We start from the raw sequence: 24,666 nt of genomic DNA on the forward strand, positions 1-24,666 counted from the left end.
GTCCCGGGAAGCAGGGGAGCATGATTATGGAATTCATTTACCTTGGAGGTTGTTTAGCTTGAAAACAGAAGCAGTGCCACACTATATAGCTAAATGCTTTTGGGAGCCGCTCCCAAGCTCTCAGGACACTGGGTCCTTGGAGCAACACACACCCACTCATTTGGGGATGGCTGATAAATTTCAGATCCTGACCCCAAATAATCCAGGTGTAGGACTTATTGACCCTGTGCTGTGGGTTTTTCAGAAAGAAAAAGAGAGGAGAAACCAAATTCCAGGGGGCTATGCTTTAACATGAAGATAATGATATATCTCAGTATAAGGTTCTGCTGGGGCATAAGATGATTATCAATGACTAAAAATTGTTTTAAATTCATAACTCCCTGATATTTATGTATTTTTAAATGAAAAAAGATAAATAATATGATGTAAGATATAACTATTATGGTAATAAGTCAGATATATGCATAGGAAAAATACTGCAAAATATATATCATTAAACAATATTAATAGCTCACATTTATTGAGTGTTTATGTTACAAGAAACTGGTAGGAATGTAAGCAATTTCAATATTATTTTAATTATGTTTTATTGGTGCTTCCTAAATGATCTGAAATCAATATGCATAACTTTGCAGTAAAGAATGAAAAACAAAAGTGAATGCCCTAGCGGGTCCCACGTCTCTTCGTTAACTTTAACAATGAACAGGACTGGCATCCACATCACTGCAAACACAGATAAGTAAAACGAATAATCCTCCATCAAACATTTGGAATACATCTTAGGAAAAGAGGAAAAGAAATTTAGAGTTCCACTTCCTACTCCTATTCCACAATATTTGAGAAAATTTCAAGATATACAGTCAAAAGCTGAAGGGTTAATTTATCATGATGCTCGGTTTAAAAAAAATGAAAACTTGAATACTTCCAAATAGTTTATTGGCTTTGAAAACCAAATCATGTTATATCATACTAAAAAGATTAGAGGTTCAAAACTTTACAGTGTTGCATTACATTGGCAAGAATACATATACAGCTCAGTTCCTACCTTTATTGTTAATAGCTTTCTAATCCCTTACCAGAAATTTATAGTTTAGAAATGGCAACACATCTTAAGATTAAAGCCATGTGACAAATAGTTCATGTTCCTTAATAACCAAATCTCATGCCTTAGATTGGACCAGCTTATCTGCTTCTTCCTACTGTACGGTTTCATTGGTAGGAAATACTTTATATCCCTATTACATGAATGATGAATGGGACCGTTGGTTATGGTCTGTTATTTGCTTGGCTGTAGTCAATATGTTTTCTTTGGACAGGGATTTCTGTGATTTATCTCTCTCCCGGCCTTATCACTTATTAACTCTGGGTAGACAGGAAAAAGCCAAGGTTGTATATAAGGCCTCGTGGCCATTTAGACCTCTAATGTCAGTGAAAATATCCCTTTTAATGATCCTGTTATACTGGCTACTCAAGTCCTGATTACACTCCACTCCAAATAGGAAATAAAGGTCATATTTCTTGGAAAGTATATATGTAAAATATGCAAAATAATATGCTTCCTTCAGATCAGCTTTATTCTTTGCAGAAATGGCTCTCATTTTATAGCTGTCACGGAAGTACAATGGTTACTTTCAGTGACTTTTGTTGTTGTTGTTGTTCTCATTATGACACCAACAGTATTTAACTGTACAAATGCCAGCAGATTCAGAATCACTGATCACATCAGCGTACATCTGATCAGGGAAAAATCATATGTTGTGGAAAAAAAAAAAGGAGAGGCTTGGGACTTACCCTTTGTATCACAAAAGCAAAAAGAATAAACACTCCCTCTGCCTTGAATTCTTTTCTTTGTGTGTAAATGGTTCATTTGGAGTAATATTTAAGACATGCGGACAGGAGCAGCCTGTGAATTTTTCTTTCTTGTTGGGTCTATTCCAATTAGGACACTGCTAAGGCAGAGCTGCTAGTCAAGTATTCACTACCCAGCCCTCTTTCAGCTGAATCCCTAAGTGAAAACAATCTGACAAAAAAGAAAACACATTCTTGCCTTCCTTTCTCCAATTCTTTCTGAGTTTGCTTAGGCTTGTCTTTATAACAATTAACATATGTATAGAATATTACGTTATGCAAAATATTTTCATGGCCATTTTTTCATTGATATTCACAAGATCCTTGGGATGCACAGAAAAGTGATGGCCCTACCATCCCTTAAGTTGAGGGAGACAAAAATCTAGCAGCTTTAACCCCTCTGTCTCCCTCATCCCCACATCTGACCCATCAAGTCCTTTCCATTTTTCCTCTTAAATTCCTCTTGATTCCTCTCACTCCATTCCATCTCCACTGATTACCACCCAAATCAAAGTCACCAAATCTCTTTCCCAGACTACTGCAATGACCTCCTAAGAGGCCTTCCAAGATACATTCTGGTCTCCTATGCTTCTTGAAGCCAGAGTTAGTTTGTTCCCAAAATGTAAACCTGGTCACGTCCACCTGTCGTTTCAGACACTTCAAAACTGTCCATTGTTCTTAAGATAACAACCAAACTCCTCCCCATGGCTTATAAAGTTTTGCATACCCTTGTCCCTGCCTACTTCTCGCAGCCTTCTGTCTCACAGTTCTCCTCCTCCCTCTTGATTTTCCAGCCTCACTGCAATTCTTACAGCCGTCCAAGGTACCGTGTTTCCTCCCACCCAGGGCCTTCTCATTTGCTCCCTCTGCTGGAAGGCTCATTCCCTAACCCCATGCTACCCCCACCCTTCACTGGTTGTTGGGTTAGCTCTTTGTCATCCTTCAAACTTCAGCTTGTGCAATTTTTCCTGTAGAGAAATATCTCTAACTGACTGGTCAGGGCTCCTTTATTATGTGCTGATCAAAAGCACTGTTTCTTTCTGGACACGTACCAGGTTTGAAATAGTAAACTTATGAATACCCATTTTCCCTCTTAGTCTTTAGAATAAAGAAAACAGGGATTGTGTCTGGTTTTGCTTAACACTGTTTCAGGACTTGGCCTAGAACTGGTTTAGAACATTGCCTAGAATAAGACAGGCAATCCACAAACATTTGTGAGGTGAATGAATGAAGTAACAAAAGGAAGTGGTAAAATCAGAACAGAACACAGGTATTTTTATTCCTATTCTAATGCCTAGAAAGAAACAATGTCTTTACTCATAATCAAAGCTGACACATACATAACATCAAACTCTAATGACAAATTCTTTGGATTTTCAAAAATATATATACCCACTATCTGCTTTTCTCACTTACTTTTGGGGAGCACTCACACTGGACCAGGTACTCTCAGGATTGCATTACATACATTAACCCTTTTACTCCTTAGATGAAGGTACTATTAAAATAGCTCCATTTTACAGATAAGAAAATGAAATTTATAATATAAGCCAAATCTCATTTTTTCATTTAAAGAAACTATGTTCTATGTATGTAAAACTTCAAGTAGAAAGGGACAGATTCTTAATTAACAGCTCTTATTTACATTCCATGTTATCCAGAGGACAAAAATCAATGAAGACCCATTGATCCTGGGCAATATGTCAATGATTAGCACCTATTGCAAGTAAAATGCTGAGCCAAATCCCTTCAACACAGTGTATAAAATAAGATTGAGGAAGAGTTTCTCTTTCTTCATGAAGCTTGTGGACTTTTTATGATTTGTCTACCTATGAACAGAACAAGAGAGCTAAGGACAAAAGGAAGTGAATGATGAATGGGATGGTTTTAGCACCTGGGACAAAAGAGATTCAAGGACAGAGACTCTCCCAGTCAATCAAGATGAGTTACAGGGAGCACCAAAGTCAGTCCGACTGACTCATTTCACAATGAAGAGACTGGAGTCCAGAGCACGTAAGCAACTTGTCTCATAGCTAGCGAGTAGCAAGGCTGGGATACGACGCAAGCCTCATTGCTATCAGCCCAGGGCTCTGTCCACTATACCACAGCGGTCAGAGAACACTTCAGAGAGGTAAGAGTTTGAACTGGTTCCTTCAGGTGAATCACCATGTCCAAAGTAGCTAAAGTGAGCTGGAGGCACAGCAAGGAAACTGGTTTGACTGGAGCATCATAAGCCCTAGCCCCAGAGCACAGTGAGCCAAACATCGGGACTTGGGCTACGTCTTACATACAGTGAGCAAAGAGGGAAGGTTTCTCTGCAGGGTAATGACATGAAAGTGGCTTTTCAGAAGCGTACTGTGACAAAGAATTTATGTAAGAAAAGACTAAAGTGCAGGAGATCCATTAGGTGCAAACTCTCCACTTCTTCCCTAAAACCGATGACTTTGTTCAAGCCTAAGGTGGCAGCCTTTATTTTGTGGAGGAGGTTTCCAAGAATGAGAAACAGAGATTTCTGGTGAAAACTCTGGAAGCTGGAGTTGAAGCTGATTATAATCTAAATATTTTGAAGACAGTTGGTGATAGGCTGTACTCCTGTTGCTAGGACCTCCAGAGGAGGGGCTGAGATGGAAATAAGAGAACAAGCATGTGTTGTTCCCTAAAAAAGTTAACACCAGAGAACTTCACAAATCAGGAGTATCTGATTAAAATATTAGCTGTGTGATGCATTCCTGCAAAAATATTTGTTTTAAGCAAATTATTACATTTACACTTACGCATTTCTTTTTCTTGCTACTTTATTTACACTTTGCTCCTTTTATTTGGAGTTGACAGGTGTTACTTGTTTCTTTAAACTGATGCCTATAGTTGTGTTACTAAAAATCCCAAAAGACATTTCTTAGATTTCTAGGGAGATGACGAGGATGATAAACAATCCATGGAAAATAGTTACTCCTGGTAGGGACTCAGAAACAAAGGAATGAATCATAATGGCCACCATTTATTAATGGAAACTACTAGTATCTAGCCTCATGCTAAATACAGTTCCATGATTCTAAAACTTTACATATGGTTCCCTGATCCTAAAAACAACCCCAGCAAGGTATTATTATTATTTCCTTATAAAGATAAGGTGACTGTGGTTTAGAGGCATCATATTATGTCCCAAAGATAACCTCTCTAGTAAATGGTAGATCTGAGAATTCAATCTATATCCATCATCTTGAACCTAAGCAGTCAATCAGTATGCGAGGTACTATCCCCTTAGGAGGGAGGGAGGAAAGGATGAGGGGAGTAAAGAAAAGAGAGAGGAAGGCGAAAGGGAGATAGGAGAGATGGGAGAGCAAGAAGAAAATAAGAGGGATAGGGAGAAAAAACGGAAAACTGAAAAGTCATAGTAAAAGATGTCAAGTTCCACAGAGCATATGCAGACAAAATAGCCCCTCCTATGTGCAAAGCAATGTGTTATGCATTGGCAAAGGATGTGGAGTTATTCTGGGCACAAGGTACAAACAGGAAGTATTTCCACGAAGAATTCTCATTTCGAAGTTAGTTCACAGGCTAATACACAGGAATGTGGGTTAGTCCTTCCACAGGAACAGGAAATTGGGTGAAAAATGTTTGGAATTGGAAAAGTTAGTGGTAGAAAAGATCTGATAAGTGACCTAACCAGACATCTGAGTTGTTAGATGATCATTCATCAGGGTTTTCACCAACTTTTGGGGGGTCAGGTGGTATACAGCTCTCAGGGTACCCCTAGGCTGCTCAAACCTTGTCCTGGTGTCCCATTCTTTCAGTCATATATTCCCCGAGAATATATGAAAATTCTTACAGAAAATATAACTAGAATGAAGGCAACACATGCATTTGGAATTGGCCGCTTCTTATCAGGAAAACCAACTACAAAAACTTTGAAGAAGCAGCTAAAGGTGCCTAAGAGTCTTTTATTAGCTTCCAAGGCTACTTAGGGCTTAGCAGGAGAGATCACGATTCGAAAAGATCCAAGTCACTTAAAGATGTAACACCTGCAAGAAAACAAGCTGTGAGAATAATAAAGGTATTAGGGAGAGCCCTTACATGGCAGTGAGGTTATAGTGGATTTAATTCCCACTGGACTGACCAGAAACGATAATAGGGCTTTGAAATCAATCCTGTGATTAGATAGTGTTTTTGTTTCCTTCTCTTAGAAAACATTTATTGAAAATTAAAGTCAGCCTTGCCCTACATTTACATAAGAATAACTGGACACAATAAAGTAAGATCTAGAAAGTGCTATTGAGCTTTTCTGCTTCTAATCCAGTCAGGATTCACTTTCCAGAGTCTGTGACTCTGACTGGACAAACACAAGGGCATGGCACATTAGCAGCTATGGATTCCTCGTGCGTCTCTGGTCTGAAGAACCAATGAGGGAGAGATGTATGCTCGCTTACCATCCTTACAAGGGGAGCCAGCTTGCAGGCAATCTGTGCTTGGTCAGATTCTTCCCTCCCCAAAAGGTCTGCCTTTATTAGTATAGATTAGGCCATGCTGTTCCTGCCTTTTTTCTTTTTTTTTAATGTTATGGACTTTTAGAGACATTTACATCTACAAATGCCAACTCTCTCTTGCATACTTTAAAAACAGCAATAAGGCCTTAGTTTGGGGTGTTACTTTTCAGCTCAATAATATTTTTCAAGGGAAAAATTCCAAGTGATATTTCACTAACAAATAAGAGGGTTAGCTCACCCAATCCAGAAAACCAAGCCTCACATCTTGAAATACTATGGATGTTAAAGAAAATGAAGTGTGAACTTCTGTGGGTGGACAAAGGAGGGGTGCTGTACATTTGCAATGATCTGAGCAGTTGTTTGGATACAAAGAACAGAGAGGTTTTATGAGCCATCTCTATACCCTTACTATTAAGTGGTGACAGCAGAGGTAAACTGAGTAAATCACAGAGGCCAGTAGCCCCAGCCATGAACAAGCAACGCATGGTAGAGGCATTTAATGCTAATGATCAAAAGGTCCATGTGTAGGTCACCAATGAACACAGATTCCCTTTCATCAGAAATGATGTGATGTCACAATAACTGTTAACAGCCAAGTAACTATACCAGAGGGGAAATCATTGTGCCAATTTCTTCAGATTTTTATTTTTCTGATATGGGGAGAGGTTAGAACTCTCTCCTAGAATACTTTAAAAAAAAAAAAAAAAAAGGCTTCTTGTCTGGTGCCCACAGTTTGAGGCCAGATCACCAGAAGCATTTTTTCATACCTTAAATTTCCCACAGATGTACACACGTGCATATGCGCCAACTTATTGCTCTTACCCTTAACTACTTTTCTAGACTTGAAAATCCAACACTTTTTTCTTAATTCCAGTGTGATGTAGATTTTCTAAGATGTGATTTCTTAAACTGATGGCAATTTTTTTTTTTAGTGTTTAAAAAAAACTCCAAATAATGATGGATCCCTAGCTCTTTTCTCTTGAGAACTTAAGTAATTTAATGAGGGTGATTTTTTTTTCTAACTTTTATGGCCAGGTGGCTCTAGGGGATATTTTGTTGAAGACTGATTAAAAATAATTTCTTCTAAATGAGACCTGACCACAAAATGGAACCATTAATGGGCAGGGACGTTGTCACCAAAGCGGAAACCATGCCTGATTGCCTCCTGTACCTCCCACCACACAAGCATTTTCTTCTTTTTCTTCTCCTTTTCTTGTTCTTAATAGCTGAGTAAATAAGCAGCCAGCGAGGCCTAATGTTTTCGGCCAAAAACAGAGTCCAAACTTCTCAGAGAAAACATTTGGCCTCTGTGGTTTTGAAATATGTTCCAGAACACCGAGTTCAGTGGGGAACATTGTGAAAAACTCCCATCCATTGGAATGATGCTGGGGAATGTTACAGTATCAGAAGTTTCAATTGGTCCTTTTCCTGCAGCCCCATAATGAGACTTGTAAAACACACACACACACACACACACACACACACACACACTGCTATGTGGAAGTTCTCATGGGAAAAATGAATGGCAAGAAATCCTAGCTTTAAAAGAAACAGCTAATCTGCTAGTTTGATTGTTCTTCAAAACTTACGCTGAACCAATGAGCCTAATTAAAAACACTTGGCCTACTTCTATAAAGCATCATAGCTTTCTCTATGCTTCGTTTGTATACACCACAAAACTCCAGATAGACTATTATTTTTTCAAGTGCTCACTAACAAAGTGCTGACTTTGTTGGGATGGCTGAGCTAATTTCTTGAACTCAGTGTGAAACCTTAGCTAAACAAAATTGTGGTAATTTTCCTTAATTTGTAAAAGTGATTGGAGTGCAAACAAAATTTTCCTCTTGGGTCAATCCTATAATTTTCAATTAACTAAAACTAATCGTCAGGCAGGCACCAAACCTGCATTTTGTTTAAAGGGCTGGGAGGCATTTCCAAGGGTCAGGATGCATTAATTGTTTTTATAATTTCGAGAGAGAGAGAGAGAAACTGGGTGACTAAGAGGTACGTTTGGTTTTACTTCTAATATTGAAATACAAGGGAAAGATGCTCTGAAGTAAAATGTCACAGAAAAATAAAATTCGTCCACTTAATTGTATGGTTATAATTACAATTTGTTAACTGTTATCCCTTCACTGCTCTGTTATCTCTTTGTGTGAAAGCAACTTCCGCTCTGTACTTAATCTGGTCTTGTGGTCTTTTACTGAATGGAAAAGGAAACCTGGGACTAGTTCGTGGAGACAGCTACCACTATCCAAGGATGACTGACACTAAGCAGAGGGCCCAGAACCGCACTCCACCTGTGGTTCTTTGAGCAGCAGCATCAGCCTCACCTGGGATTGCTTAAGAAACAGGATCTCAGGTTCTACCTAGACCTACTGTAGCAGAATGTGAATTGTAAAAGATCCCTGGGTATTTGGTTTGCACTTCACAATCTAGGGATCTCTTAGCGTACACATTGGGCACTCAGCCTTTATACTTGATGTCATTCCACAGAGATGCTGCCTGGTTCTCTCTGTCTGATGGGAGGGAATTCACATTCACTCTGAAACCCTAGCTTCTTGCCGCAAGGCGGATCCATGTGCCAAGGCTGTTTTGGGAGGACAAAAATGCAGCATACTTGGAAAGAAGGCACCAACCCAGAATTAAATATGAAAACTACCAATTGTATGTAATACAAGTGCCGTGAACAGGCTAGAGGAAAGACGTACTGTTCATGAAAGCACAAACCTACTCCATAAAGCCAACAAACCCTAACAAGGTGGCTTAACATCCAGAAACTCAGGACTAGCTACACCTCTTTCCCCTTCTCTTATTTTTCATGTGGCATCTTTAGGTGTCCAACCAGTTATTTCAACAGAACGTGCCATTCAACATGGACACCTAGAAGAATTCTTAATACAATAATAGAAGCACCATGTTTGGTCATACATATGGTAAAATGAAGAAAGAAAGCAGGCTTTAACTAGATTTTAAAATAAAATACATGCTTTTATACAGACAAGATAAGGGGAAAGACCCCACAAGACCACGGCAGTTCTGTGCTCACCATGTGCTGTGGTTCTTACCTGTGTAAATGAATCTGCCTGGTGTTCCTTTGCAGAACTGCTTAGATTTGTAGGACAGTGTGACTTCCACAACACCAGGGATGTGCCGAGGAGGGGTCTGCACACGGATGGCATGAGGAGTGATCAACTGGAGGAGACATTTGGGAGGAAAAATTATCATTGCAATAGTTAAAACTTCACAGTCTTCCTAATAGCTCTCCATAAACAAAGCTTTAAAACACATAATTAACCTGTCTATGTTTAAATCCAATCTTGATGGAACCTGCGTGAAAGACACTGACAACAATATTTACAAATGCTCTGAGTACAGCCATAACAATATTATCTGGGTTTTCCTACATGGCAGGCCCTCTGCTTCCTGGTTTGAACAGGGAACCTGGCCTAATGAAATGATTTATCTACTACAGGATATCCTTTGGAAAATCTCTGAAGCAGACACCCAAATCAGAGCCGAGTTTTGCCATGACTCTCCAGAAGCTGATGGGCCTGGTGTTTGAACTGAGCCTGTCAACATGTGGAAAACACAGAGGTAGGGAAACAGCAGGCCAAGGCACTGTGATTAGCTGCGGAGTGCACGTATGAAGTACTCCTGAAGACCATTTGGTGTATTAACTACCAGAGGCACAATCAAAGAGCTTTACAGGGGAAAGCAAAGAATCTGCCTCCCTGGAATAGCTTATGGATCTGGCAGAACTAAGGACTCTCCATAAAAGGGAAAGGGAAAGGGAAGGCTGGGGAGGCTGCGGAATGATCACTGGTCCATTATGCAATGCCACGTGCACAATGAGAAAGTTCATTTCTGAACTCTGTTGGCAATCAGATTACACCATGAAGCAGAATTTATTTTGTATTACTCTTATCTTTGTTTACATAACTAAAATGTTATTAATGGCCATAAAACTGGCATTATCTGGTTCTTTGAAAAATCCAGCCCTGGTATTTGACTGGTTGACCTCTGATGGTGCTGGATTCTACATGTTCTCTTTCTATGGGATTCTGCAATTGTCTACTCTTTGACTCCTTTCAGATGCAGTTAGCTCAATATTTGTGGTATTGAGTCCACTGCATACAGTGGATAATTTATACAGTATACATGAGTTTAAACTAACATGCTTGTGCTGTTCTCATGGGGATAACTTAGAAAGGGCTCTTATTTCAATGTGCAAACCAGGCCCAGTTTGAGTGTTTTGCCCAGAGAATCACAGATAACACCATGAGAGGCTGGATGCGGCCAATGGGTCCCTGACTGGATAAACTGTTCTAACACCAAGTCCTAGGGAAAATAATTTGAGAAAGTTGTTATTGCTAAAGCCCACAAGTAATTTATATCAAATGTTCCTTCTTGAAACAAGAAAAAGTCATATCTGCATAAAAACCATTTTAACTTAGCAATTACAAATACCCTGTATTATATCTTGTAATATAAAAAAGCCCTAAATGACTGTTGAGGTATGAAGAGCTATTTATCCCTGTACTAAATGGCTCCAGGTTTCTAAGATTTTGAAATTATTTCTCTTTTATTCCGCTTCTTTGTCTTTTTGTTTTCCTGTTGTTCTTAGCACCTTCTAATTTGCTCTTGTAATCTGTGAGCATGGAAATCAGGAAATCGAGTTTAATAATGTAGAGAGAATAAGAAGAAAGAAGCTCTGAAGGGCAGTGAAAGATGATCTTCCCCAAATCAAGAGCATGTTAATTGTTGAGACACTGTTACTGCAATGTTGGGAACTAAAACTTGTAGAGTACCCAGGAGGTATCTACCACATTGCTAGATATTTTACATACAAACACTAATTTGGTCAGAACAATGACTGTATTTTTATGCTTTTTTTTCAGGTGAGAAAACAGAATCTTAAAATTAAGTTGTTGCATAAGCAACTTTACCCTTGTCATAGCAAGTTAGAGCAAAAGGCAACACTGATGCAGTTCAAAAAAGTCACGGGACAAACACTTCCTTTGTAATCATAGAGAAAAAAATTGTTCATATAGAAACTTTTTAAAGGTAGTAACAAACTCAGTTTTTTTCTGATCCAAAGACTTTGTGTGTGTGTTTTCTGTACCTACGCTCTCTCCATTTTTCATTTATTGCCTGGAGCTTTGCCATGCTTTTGGTGGTGAAGGATGTTCCATGTTGTTATATTTCAAATAGAAGGTATGCTTCTAATTTTAACACATACTTGGGATATAGAGTACCATTAACTCACAATAATACTGATAAGAACTTTCAGCCAGTTAGAAAACACTTCACCTGCTCTCCTTGTTCTCAGGGGAAATAAATTTTAAAAGATGGAAAGATATTAGTAAATAGATGGATGAAGATTCTTTTTAAGTATAGGGACTTAATATGTATGAGTTGCTATACCGAGGAACAAAATTCACGGGCTTTATAAATTGATTAGATATGACTGCAATAAAACTACAGACTGAGAGTGAGGCTTTAGCATAAAGCATTAGGCTCAGGAAATGCAAACAAATTTTCATTTACAATTTCATTTTCAATTTTAATTAATTGCCCTAACTAAAGCAGAGATTCCTTCTAAACAACAGTCCTTCACAGATGAGGTAGAATCTGAATCATAATTAGAGAATAAATTTGTTGATGTTTTCCTAGCTGTGAATATTAGTCTGGGAAGAATCTCTAGCATTGACACATGATATTGATGCTTATGGAGGAAAAACATTTTAGCTAACTTTGATCAATTTGAAAGCACAGGCTTATTTACTAATCACTCAAAGAACTGTAGAATTTATTGCTGGAAGGAATGTTAGTGATAGTTTAAAGCTAATCTTCTTATTTTGACAGATAAGGACACAAAAATCTAGAAATGTCTGGTGGCTCCGAAAATTGACCCAACATCCTAGAGGAGGGACAGGGTCTAGATCTAGGGTGTAGAACTCCGGACCCACAAATCACAAAATAAATTTCACACATTGTTCCAGCCTGGTTGAACCCAAGGCAGCCACTCAAAGCAACAGAAGGAGGGAGGGCTAGTCTAAATTTTTCAAACTTTCATCATTGGAATATCACTTTCTTAGTTTTGTCATATCTATATACCACCTATACAATTACATACTTCATAATTTAAAAAGTGATTATCTTTTTATTTAAAAAACTTATTTTAAAAGAAAACTTTATGTCACTACCATAATTGGAAAACTGATATCAACTGCAAAATAAGAAGGTATTGTAGATATTAATCTTGAAGTTAATATAAATTATAGCTAGATATTGTTGACAACCTGAAGGAATTTATTGAAAAGGCTGATTAGCTAGTGTTAAATATTAAAGACTTTTTTGCCCTGAGACTTTATCCCTTCAATAAAAATCATAATTATGGAATAAAACAAAGATTAAAAGAGAAACAAAAGGAGTGATGAAAAGAGAAACCAAAAGGAGACTAACTTTCTCACAGTGTGATTCAGTTCTATTTCATGTCTGTGTCAAATCTAAAAATGTCTCCTGTACTACCAAGGACCCATGCCCCATTACTTTGGTAAATACTGTTCTAAGTGATTAGAGAACAGATTCATTCTTTGACTTAACTTCCTTAAATTACAAGCCAAACAATTTGGGCTAGAAATAAATATTCTTCTGAAACTCTGTAGCATCTGACACTACTCTTTCCCTTCCTTGGAACACTCCATTTTCTTATGAGACAATAATCATAAGACATAAGACTTGCAAAGTGTCTGATGGTTTACCAAAGCACTTTCATGTTCACTAATTTTTTAAAATCATGTTTGTGGTTTATGTATTTCAGATGAGAAAAGTTGATGGTCAGGCAAGTTAATATTATTTGAAACACTTGGATGAAAACCAATCTCTTATACCTATAAAGAAGTATTTTCCAGATATCTTCTCTTATTCATTGATTCCTGATTATTTTGGTTTTCTTCATTTGCTCCACTTTTCTGTCAACTTGTTAATTGTAGAAATATCACAAGTTTTGTCTTCTTTTTTTTTCTCTATTTGCCTAGCACTTCTTGATTTCACTCATTAGCTCAGCCACCTCAGCTAAACTGATTTCCAAATCTACACTTGTAGACTTGATCTCTTTGGCTAAGCATCAAACTTTTATTAGCAACAGAGTAACAGAATCTCCCCAAATAAGTCTTCTTGCCATCTCAATCTCAACATGACCCAAGCTAAATTTATCATCTTACTACCTGTAAATATATTTCTTGTTTCTGTGTCTCCTGTCTCAGTTAAAGGAATGTTAGCCTTTGAATTACCCAAAACAGAAAACTTGAGGTTATCATTATTTCTTTTTCTTCCTTTATTTTTCTTCAGTCATATTGATTCTGCCCCAAACTGGGCCCCACTGGCTCTTCTCTGCTTCTTCTCTTTCTCCTGTTCAGGCTGTCACTGTTTCTTACACTATTACAACAGTAGGAAAAATTGCCTTCTAAATGGTCTCCCTCTACTTCTACTTTTTCCACCATAATTATCTTCTTCAAATACAATCTCATCATATTATGCCCTGCCTCAAACCAAACCCTCAGCTGCCCCCTTTGCCTATTACATAGTTCAAACTCCTTGACAGAATAATATTTAGGGTTCGCCAAGGCCTGATGGCCAGTTTCCCTTCCTAGGCACACTTCCCACTTTGCTTTACCACATATTGGAGTAAAGGGCATGTGGATACACGAAAACACCATTCCCTTGCCCAACAGTTTTGCTTTCTCCATGCCATTCTTTCCTAAACATTCTTCTACTGACATTCTACTTGTTCTTGAAGACCCCAATCATACGTTCCCTCTTCCAGTAAGTTTTACCTGATCCTAAGGGTGAAAGTTGCCTGCATTTTTGAGGAATTTATACTATTATGATATTGATACTATAATACTTAGCAGCCTATTTTGCTTTGTGCCATAAATAGTGTCCTATACATCTTTCTCTCATTAGATATTTCCTGAGATCAGGAACACAGTCTAATTCACATTTGCAACCTCTAAAGTAGTTAACTTGGCCTGGTGTGGTGGCTCACATCTGTAATCTCAACACTTTGGGAGGCTGAGGCAGGAGGATCACTTGAGCCCAGGAATTTGAGACCAGCCTGAGAAACAAAGTAAGACCCTGTCTCTACAAAAAAAAAATTTTAATTAGCCAAGCATGGCAGCATGCGCCTGTAGTCCCAGCTACTTGAGAGGCTGAAGTGGGAGGATTGCTTGAGCCCAGGAAGTCGAGGTTGCAGTGAGTCGTGATTGTGCCACTGCTGTCCAGCCTGGGCAACAGAGCAAGACTGTCTCAGAAAAAATAATAAAATAAAATAAAAAACAAATTAAGTAGTTAATGACTTACATACAAGATATTTTCCAAATATTTCTGGAATAAATATTTACATAAATTAGGCCAGAATTCTACTAAATCATTGACTCCACTGGGTATCGTAATCATTATCCATGAGTCCAGGTGAGTCTACCGTTCTTAACCTGATAATACTCAACTCTTGTTTTCTACCTAAGTTGCTTTTAATGTTAGTTATCTGACTAGCTCGACACTCAGATCTCAATATGAGCTTGAGACCACTGCTTGTATATCATGTAAGTGGTAAAAAAGAAAAGGATGTCTAAACGTCTGTAACTCCAGTGAGAAATGATAAGATGAAATGAAAAAAAAAGGTTTAAAAATTAATACTTAAAAAGTATGCCACAAAAGATCTTTGCTAAATGGTAAGAGTGTTTATTTCTGGACTGATAACATTCAGTGTGATTTGTCTTCTCTGTCTGCCTCTTTCTCCTATGTGTATGTATTTGTGTGTGTGTAAATGTCCCAAACTTGCACTGCATCATGTAAATAATTATGGAATAAACCTATTTGTACATATAAAGCCATTATTTTTATTATGAGAAAAATGTTATTTAAAAAGTAGAATAACATCAGTTTGGGGCAATATGTATTACATGTGATTATATAAGAATTAGATGCGTATTTGCACAGAAGAAAGGAAAAACATCAAAATGTTAATGGAAGTTACCTCTAGATGGTAGAGGTATGGGTAATTTTACTTTCTTCTGTATGCCTCTCTGAATTCTCCAACTGCTCAACAATAAAAATGCATTAATACTATATTCATAAGAAATAATTTTTCTATGTGGCAGTAAGATGAAACACACATAATCTCTGCAGGCCTCCAGGTGAGGCTGTCAGCATGCCAGGGACCTGCCGGCAGCAACACTTCTGCTCCCTCTAAGCTGCCTGTGTGAGCATTTTCTCTTCCCCAGACTCAGACCACAGAACCTGAAGAATCCTGTGGGGGTTAGCCAGGCGAGATATGCCCACTGTGGCCTCTGGGTACAAAGTAAAGCCGCTGTGGCCATGACAAGATGGAGCCAGACATGAAGGTGGTTGAATGGGGCCTCTCCTTGCCAGAAGAGCTGAAATCAGGAGAGAGAATGCATGGTAGTTCATGCAGCTGTGCACGTAGAACTCCAAAGAGGCAGCCTGCAAAGTCTGGAAGCCCAGAAGAGAGGCAGGGAAGAGGACAATCTTCTACATGCGTTTTAGACAGCCTCCCATCATATCAAAAGTATGGCCCACATGGTAGGTAAATGAGAGTATCTAGTGTTTAAAAATATGAGTGGAAGCATGTTGTAGAATTCCGCAGCTTTTATTATCTGTATTGTTCTAGTTCTCACTAAATTGATGATGGTAATGACCTTGATAACGACTTCAACTATAATGACCTTTTGTTGTCTTTTTCCCATATGTCAAGCGCTATGTTAAACTCTTTCAGTGATTTACATCCTGTAGTATTATGGGGTAGGTATGATTATTAGCTGGTTCATAGATGAGAAAAATAAGTTTCAGGAAAGTTAAGAAATATGACCAAGAAACCAACTGGAAGTGGCCAGTCAGCCTGACTAATGACCATCATTATACAACCATGACTATCTGTTCATATGACTGTTCATTGTTTTTCCATAATTCCTGGTACATGTACTTTGCATCTGACCTCTGCCTTTGAAAGCATGGATTGTATCTGCAGCTTTTCCCATACCTTGAAATGAACTGGGAACATAGTGGCCACTCAAAACAACTTTCCTCACTTGTGAAAGGCAAGCTGAGAATGATTCCCGAGGAAAACAAAAAAGCAATTCCAAGATAAGCCTTTATCCATGTTTTCCAACCAATAGGAGTAGGTAAAATAAATGCAAGTTGAAGTTGCAAGCCACAAAGCCAAAAAATAACTGGGGTTACTAGAAAGCACACCAGCGATTTCTCATTACTAGGTTTAGGACCTAATATTTTAACCTTAATCACCTCCAACACTTAAAAGTAAAGAAAAAAAGTCCAAAACAAGCAAAGACTCAAAGAGAAGGCATAAAAGGAAGGAAATGTTTCTTCTCTGGAAAAATAATGAGCATTTGTGGCTAGAAAAAGCCTAAAGTGGGCACTGGCAAGGTGGTTTTTAGATGTTACCCATTGAAGGGTCTGCATTCTAAGGCATGCTAGCCCATTCACTCATTGACACCCTCTGTGCCTCAGTTTACTAATCTTATACTGCACCAGCTCCTATGTGCTCTGTGGAGGTGCTGATAATAATATTATACATGCTTTATGTTTGGGTAGAGCTTCTCTGGGGACCCTAAAGCACTTTCCAGATTAATTTTTTAATTTATGTATTAATAATTCTCACAGCATTCTCCCTTCTCCTCAGTTAGGATAATAATATCCATCTCTTTTGAGATAGGCAGGGGGTACTGAGTGATAGACATGAAGCAGACACTTAAATAAGAAAACTGTAACACAAAAGCATAATTAAAGCTCTAGAACCAAATCAAACTACGGATTTTTAAAGAGATACCAAGGTGTTAGGGAACAAACAGGCAAACTTGTTTTCCCTCCACTACTCTGAAACATGCATCTTTTTGGAGTTAGACACGGCATTTAAAATATATTATTTTCAGGGTTGCTAAAGGAAGCTGAAATATGAAAAGTATATATTCTTGGCGACTGTGCTGGCTGAACCTCCATATTATATCTCTATTTCCCTGAAGTGGCTACCACATAAATCAGGGGATGCCAGCTCTTCTTCTGAGTTCCTTGGTGTGTTTTGGTTTGTTCCCTAATCAGAGTTCTCTGGGTTTCATAACACAGATTCTTTCATTCCCAAGAATTGCCTGTCTCAAAAGCAGTGTATGATTTCTCAGAGAACGTGAGAAAAAGCCAGAGGAGGCATTTACTGTTTCACAAACATTCTGGTTTCCTTTTGTCCTTTCAAGAAAATAACTTTAAACCGATGTTTACCAAAATATGCTGAGTCACATGAATCCTTAAAGATAAACTTTATGTATGAATGTCAAAGGAGACTTTTGAAATTAAAGTCTCAGGAATTGAGTTAAATGGGGGACTTAAAATCTAGCTTTCGAATAGTCAGTCATGTTACTTAACACTGAAATTTCTCTCAATATAGATATCGACATAGACTCAGATGGATGGTAGAGAGATGTAGATGTGCTTTCCTATTCATTGTCCGTGTCCCCCTAAGTAGAATATCAGCCCCATAAGGATATGACCTTGGCCTTCTTTGTTTTTGCTATGTTCCCAGTGTTTAACAAGGCCCTGGAACTAGTAGTCACTCAATAAATACTTGAACATTGAATGAATAAATATCGTGATGCCATTAGCCACCATTAATAATTAAGATAAAGATTCACTAAAGTTTCTTATGAATCTACAAAAAGAAAATTATCAACACCACTCCATTCAGAATTCTTTTTACTAAAAAATTCCCAAACAAACAACAACAACAAAAAAAACTTTTTACTTTCCACCACAAACTTCCTGGTATCCTCATTAAGCATTCACAGAAATATACTGCCCAGTTCTTCTGACCAGGCATCTAACCAGGTCCTGAAATCAATGCAGTTAATTGTACAAAACAAAATGGCAACAAGATCATCTTTCAAATAACAGATTTGGGAGAAAAAAGACTGAAGTAAATACATTATGCTTCCACTACCTCTGGTTTTGTGGGTTATTTATTTATTTATTTTGTAATTTATTTTTTAAATAAACTTTCTCCAGCTCTCTTCCCAGGATGTAGATCTTGTGCCAGTTGGGCCCCATTAAAGACTGGATCCCATCCTGACCATCTGGGAGCTGGAAAAGCAAGGGTGAGTTCCTGAGGCCCAGGGTATTCCAGAAGGAGAGCATCAGACACCAGCAACGCCAGCCCCTGTGGTTTGAGGCTGCACAATGAGCTCTTTCTCAAGGCTTGTTTTTCTAAATTCAGTCAAGAAGGAACATCATTCCCTACTCAGGCCTGGCTCAGTGTCCTATGTTCCTTGCTTGTTTGTTTGAAAATTAAAATATAAAAGGAAAAGGAAATCAGAATGCATTTATGGAAGGGGATGAATGCTTGTTATCAACATTGGCAATTCACATGGCAGAATCTTTGCCTATGGAATTAGTAAAGAAAAATATAAAAGCCAAAAGACTGATAAAGTAGTCAGGGAATAAATTCACTTTCACCAAAAGACTTGTAGAGTCTCTCCAAGCTTAAAAACAAACAAAAAAGATGTCAAAGCTTTATGATACAGAGACTCACTCTAACTTTTTTGTGGTGTTGGTCATATCTAGATATGATATACATTGATACTAGCACATACAACCAGTAATTCCTCACTTAATGTGTTCATTCAGGAACTCAGAGATGTAATAAAAGTAAGCACTACAAAAAACTGAAGCCAAACCCCTTTTAATAATGTGGCTGTACAACTGCTTCTGCTGTAAGTCTTTCAAGGTTGCCTTATATATATCCTGCTGTTTTAAATAGAATATACTAAATATAATTGCCAGCTCTTTTTTGATTACTCAGGGCCACTGTCATTAATGAGCTGCACAGTAATATAGTTCTGTGTTTGCTTTTTAGGCTTTCCATTTCTTCCCTAGACATCAGGCCATCAGCTGTCACTGAGCCTGTATCCAATAGCCTGCCTCCACACATGATCTTCCTCTAGTTTGGGCCTCCTAATTTGCTGTGACCTAGGAAAACAGATAACATAGTTTGTTAAGAAGTATTGTTCTCATTAACCCAAAGCTTTTTATTTTATTTACTTTTTTGGCTTGCTTCTGGTTTCATGCTGAATTTTAGGGAGTTGAGATTATTATAACACATCTCTGGATAAATGAATTTTATTACATTCATATTAGATAGTTAAGAGATAGCTATGGAGTCAGGTGGACTTTGATTCAAATCCAAGCCTTGTCAATAATCAGCTGTGGGACCTTTGGAAAGTCACTCAACCTCTGTGACCTTCAGTTTCCTTATTGGGGAAAGGGGGAGAGAGTAGGATGGGACTTGTTATCTGATAGTTTATTACAAGGATTAATTGACACAATTCCTGTAACAAGTGTAGGAAAAGGCATCACTTGTATCAATCAGTCAACACGTGTTACTTCTATTACTACTCAATCTTCACCATCACCAATAGATTTACATTAAGACATTTATGTGCATACTTATTACACAACAATTATATCTAAATATAAACTACCTACCCATACATGCATTAGCAAAACCTGGACCACAGTCTGTCTAGTACTGACACTTTCAAGCATTGTCAACTACAACAGTTGCTATTAGGGAGCATTTGTTTGAATGAATGAATGAAAGGGGAAATAGTGTCATTCAACAAATTTTCACTAATGCCTCAGATGTGCAAAGCTCTGTGCTGGGCATCACAGAAAATTAAGCTGAATTTATCCTGGGTCCTGCATTCAAGGAAGAGGGAATGCCCTTAAATCAGGATAATTAAAGATGGAAAGGTATAAGGAACACAGTATGGTAGAAATAAGGCAACATAAGAATTTAGACAGAAGAGAAAATATTCTATACCTGGAGTCATATGGGAAGATTCCAGAGAAAAAGGTGGTATTTTACAGGATCTTAAAGGGCAGAGGGATATGGGCACAGAAAGGAGGGAAAAGGATCCCATGGGGAGCAATGGCACCAGCAAGACAGGGAGAAAAGTTACTGCAGGTACAAGGAGCAGCTAACAAGTCAATGGAATAGAACATAAATTAAAATGATTGTTGGTTGAGGATGTTGAAAAGAAAGGTTGGAGTCAAGGTGGTGTGCTTGAATCCCAAACAAAGAAGTTGTGGCTTTAGAAAAGAGAAAGCCAGTAAAAGTTGTATAAGGTAGAAGGCTTTATTTAGTTCAGGGTATCAGGGAGCCATCCTAGCGATCAGCAATCAGCAAGAAAGGAATACAGCACTATGTAGATATACATAAATATTCATTTTCTTCATAAAAGTCACATGACTGCAGCCAGGTGTGAATTCTGTCACTGATTCATATGAAAATTAGAAATTCATCACACTTCTGTGGTTCCTATTTTCAAGTTACAGACACATGTACCTCCTGAACACGCTGTAAATAATGAGCTGAAAATGTCATCTTAAAGTCTTTTTTTAACTATTTCATAATTATCAACATAGAAAATAGATTTCAAGTGCCTCAGTCATCAAAAATAACAATGTAGACTAAGGCTTCTTAGGAATAAAGTGAGCATGGCTGTAACTATGTAACTATATTAAAAAGGCCATTAGACCATTTTTATCTGTTTTTTTTTAATATGCTGGCTCATTTAGAAATGATTTCTCATAAAATTACTTGGGCTTGAAAGTTGTTCTTCAAAGTCATATTCAAAGTTTAATGCAACTAATCCAGACTGCTTTTAAATTTGTTAACAAATAAAGTTTATAATTTTGCACAAAGCAACTTCTATATAATAGATGGTCAATAAGCACAGGTTAAATATAGGACATGAAACATATTTAGAAAAAAATAGGCAACTAGGAGTTATTTTAAATCCACACATTTAATCAACTTTGAATTAAATTTATACATGTACGCCTCAATATATGTAAAATAAATGGACACAACTATTTACATTGTATTACATTTCTATCATGACATTTTGAAAGAGGTAATAATTGACATAATGTCTTTCTCCATCTTAATTTTCTTTTTTATTTTAGTGGAGTTGTATCTCACATAAAAGGTGGTATAGATAAGTCTTCAGAGTGCTAGGGCAATTATGTATAAAATTTAGGAAGGTTTGGTAAATTTCTGGAAGTATGTTAAAAGCCCATGGAAATTTCATGAGAAAATCTGGTATAACCAAAAGCTGAATGGGGGTGAAGCTGGATGTCAAGAGAACTGGGCTCTGAGCCCAGCATTAAGTAGATAATATGCTCCCAGGACAAGCCACCCTACCACTGTGAAGTCTCTTTTTCCTCACAAAATAAGAAACTATACTTGACTGAAAAAAGGTTTCTCAAGGCCCTTAAAATGTGGTGACTCTACATGTGGTTCAGTAAGAGTCAAGGCCGGGCAAAAAGGCCTGGGAAAGTTCCGGTGGAATACATGTATGCATCTTAGTCAACCACTCTTGAATATCATAGAGAAGCCAATCCTCTTGTTTATTGACAATCATTCCTCTGAGCTATGTGTACAAAGGAGAACAGAAAGTAGAGATAGATAGGAAGAAAGAAAGAAATGAAGGACTGCATTTACCACTTGGTTTTCCAATTTTTTGATTTAAGTGGCAAAATTGCTTCTGAGCCCCTAAACCACCATTTACCCAACTATATTCACCCACAGGTCTCCCCCAGAGGTTTCTTTTGACTTCATGCCCCGTGTCTGGGAATGTAGCTGAAGAAAGCATGCATCTGGATAAAGACAACGAGGAGAACCTGTGTGAGACTAATTGCTTCACACACGAGGAAACTTTGGCTTCACCCATCTGAGCTAAGTGGTACTGGCAATCTTTAAATATAGCTGCCCTACAAAATCATATAGCATCTAATGCCAAGTGTGTACTGACTAAAACCAGATGCAAAATATGAGGGAAATTTTGTTCAAAGCCTTGCAGCATTGGAGAATAATGGCTCTAAACATTCCTGGTCTAATCTGAATGATATTCTGCAAATATTTAAGATGGTTTTCTCACATCTATCCCAGTCCAACCACTTTGTGATTGAATTTCATGACTTGGCTCCATTAACATGAAATCAAAATGCACTTCAGCCATCACCAATATATCTCCCTGTAAGGTGATCCTTGGGGAAAAAAAAAAGAGTTCTGCCTTCACAAAAGTTTGGGACATGCTGAATACTGCATCTAAGTATTTGCAGTGCATGCTAGTACCTCAAACGTTGTGCAAAGCCCTAGAAGAAAGACCGGCAGAATTTGTTTGACTCAGCATTTCCCAAACTTACCAGGAAAAATCTCCCTCTCTCATCTCCCAATGGGTATCTATTAATATCCTGAAGAACTAGTCTTCCATGACATTATCTAGAAGACAAATTAGGCCAACACTGTGGCGTAAGTCTCAGATTTATATCAGATACCAGAATCTGAAGCATAGAGAGTAAAAATATTGACTAAAGACCTACCAATAGGGAGATGCAGTTTTGTGGCCAATTAAATTGTTTTGATGAAGTTTAAATAATTCTTTTGCAAATAAACATCACATCTGTGTATTGCAAGTGTGCTCTGAAAGAAAAGAACAATAGTGGAAGAAAAGGAGCAGTTTCCACCTGCCACCACTGTCCCCTTCTGACTGTGGGAGGATTCTCAGGGGAATAAACTCTAAAAGGAATCACTAGGCTGGGTGCAGTCACTCATGCCTGTAATCCAAGCACTTCGGGAGGCTGAGGCGGGCAGATCACGATGTCAGGAGTTTGAGACCAGCCTGGCCAACACGGCAAAAACCCGTCTCTACTAAAAATACAAAGATTAGCTGGGTGTGGTGGCACACACCTGTAGTCCCAGCTACTTGGGAGGCTGAGGCAGGAGAATCGCTTGAACCTGGGAAGTGGAGGTTGCAGTGGGCTGAGACCATGCCACTGCACTCCAGCCTGAGCAACAGAGCAAGATTCCATCTCAAAAAAAAAAAAAAAAAAAAAAAGGAATTGCTAGAATTGTAGCACTGATTTCAAAGAGGATATAGACTAAGTCTTTCATTTTCAGATGAGAAACTGAGGTCCAGCGACCAACAATGACTAAATCTATATCCTCTGATTGGGCAATGGAAGGACAATCAATGCCCAAGTCTCTCAATTGGTTCCTTATCCACTGCTACCCCATGCAATCTCAACCCTTGCCACCTGGAATATTATTCTCTGCTCCCCACGAAACCCACCATTGTACTTTTTTTTTAATTGACAGCTTAAATACTCTAAATTGTATAAATTCTGTGATAAAATAAAAGGGTCATGAGAGCCTAACATACCTAACACAGAGCTACATCCATATGTAAGAGGAACTTGATTGGTCATTCAAACCATCTACTTCTGACTACACCACTCTCTGCTTTCCAGAACTTAGCGTGAATTGTAAACTACCAATTTAATACTAGATTATATAAATATATTATGTAACTCTCTAATTTGCTGCATGGAAGCAAGTTGTCTTTCCAAATAAAACACCAGATCCCACAAAGCCCAACTTTAATTACCCATGGTACCTATCCCAGTGCTAGACACCCAGCAGGCAAGCCAACCAGTGCTCACTCTTTAGAAATTGGAGGAATTCAGAGGAGATATTAAAATAACGATTAGTTCTGCACACCAGAAGCAGGAGCCCCTCCCTGCTCCAAATCACATGTTGGTAGAAAAGCAAAATAACCAAGTGCGGCTCTGGTCAAGAAAAAAAATCTCACCCCACATTAAACATTATCACACATCAACCCTGCTAGTTTTCCTAGATTTGTATATAAAATACTAAAACAATTTTTTAAAAGACTTTTAGAGTAGGACAGGGCAAGGAGCACAAGAATAAGAGTAAAATAATTTACTTTCTAAAAAGAGGGAGAGGAGAAATCGCAAGAAACAATAAAGAAAGAGGAAGGGGGCAAATCAAATTCACAAGAAAGCCATGTGAACTTGGGAGCTCGCAGAAGGCAGAGCTGAGTTAGGAGCAATAAAGTGCCCCTTTCTTCTTCCCACCCCTCAGGGGTTGATCCATGAGCTAAACTGAACTACTCATTGGCAGAAGATTGGGTTGGTAGGGAAAGAGCACAGATTAGAGTCCGTTAAGCCAGCCTGATTTTCTCTGGCTTTTTAAAAAATTCTTTAGCTAAAAAAAGACTCTAAATAATGGCATTAGCTGCTAATCTAAAATGTTATCCACTTGCCCTAGCCTGCCAGCCTGCTTCCTGGGTGTGTTGGGTATAGAGTAAGGAAATGCAGAAGTGATAAAAGTCTACTTAAAATTAGAAGGCCTGGATCTTAGAGATGGCATAAACCTCAA

General features: G+C 38.1%; 1 protein-coding gene across 31 annotated transcripts in view; it reads right to left on the reverse strand.

Annotated features, from left to right (window-relative positions):
• Window positions 1–24,666, reverse strand: part of EBF1 (EBF transcription factor 1) — a 402,216-nt gene that overhangs the window by 72,146 nt on the left and 305,404 nt on the right. For all 31 annotated transcript variants that reach the window (XM_063811625.1, XM_063811629.1, XM_063811624.1 and 28 more), the window contains one exon: window positions 9,401–9,527. In XM_063811625.1, the coding sequence (XP_063667695.1) occupies window positions 9,401–9,527 (127 nt within the window). The remainder of the gene's footprint in view (window positions 1–9,400; window positions 9,528–24,666) is intronic.

The sequence above is a fragment of the Pan troglodytes genome, chromosome 4 (assembly GCF_028858775.2).
Source record: "Pan troglodytes isolate AG18354 chromosome 4, NHGRI_mPanTro3-v2.0_pri, whole genome shotgun sequence".
Classification (NCBI taxonomy): Eukaryota; Metazoa; Chordata; class Mammalia; order Primates; family Hominidae; genus Pan; species Pan troglodytes.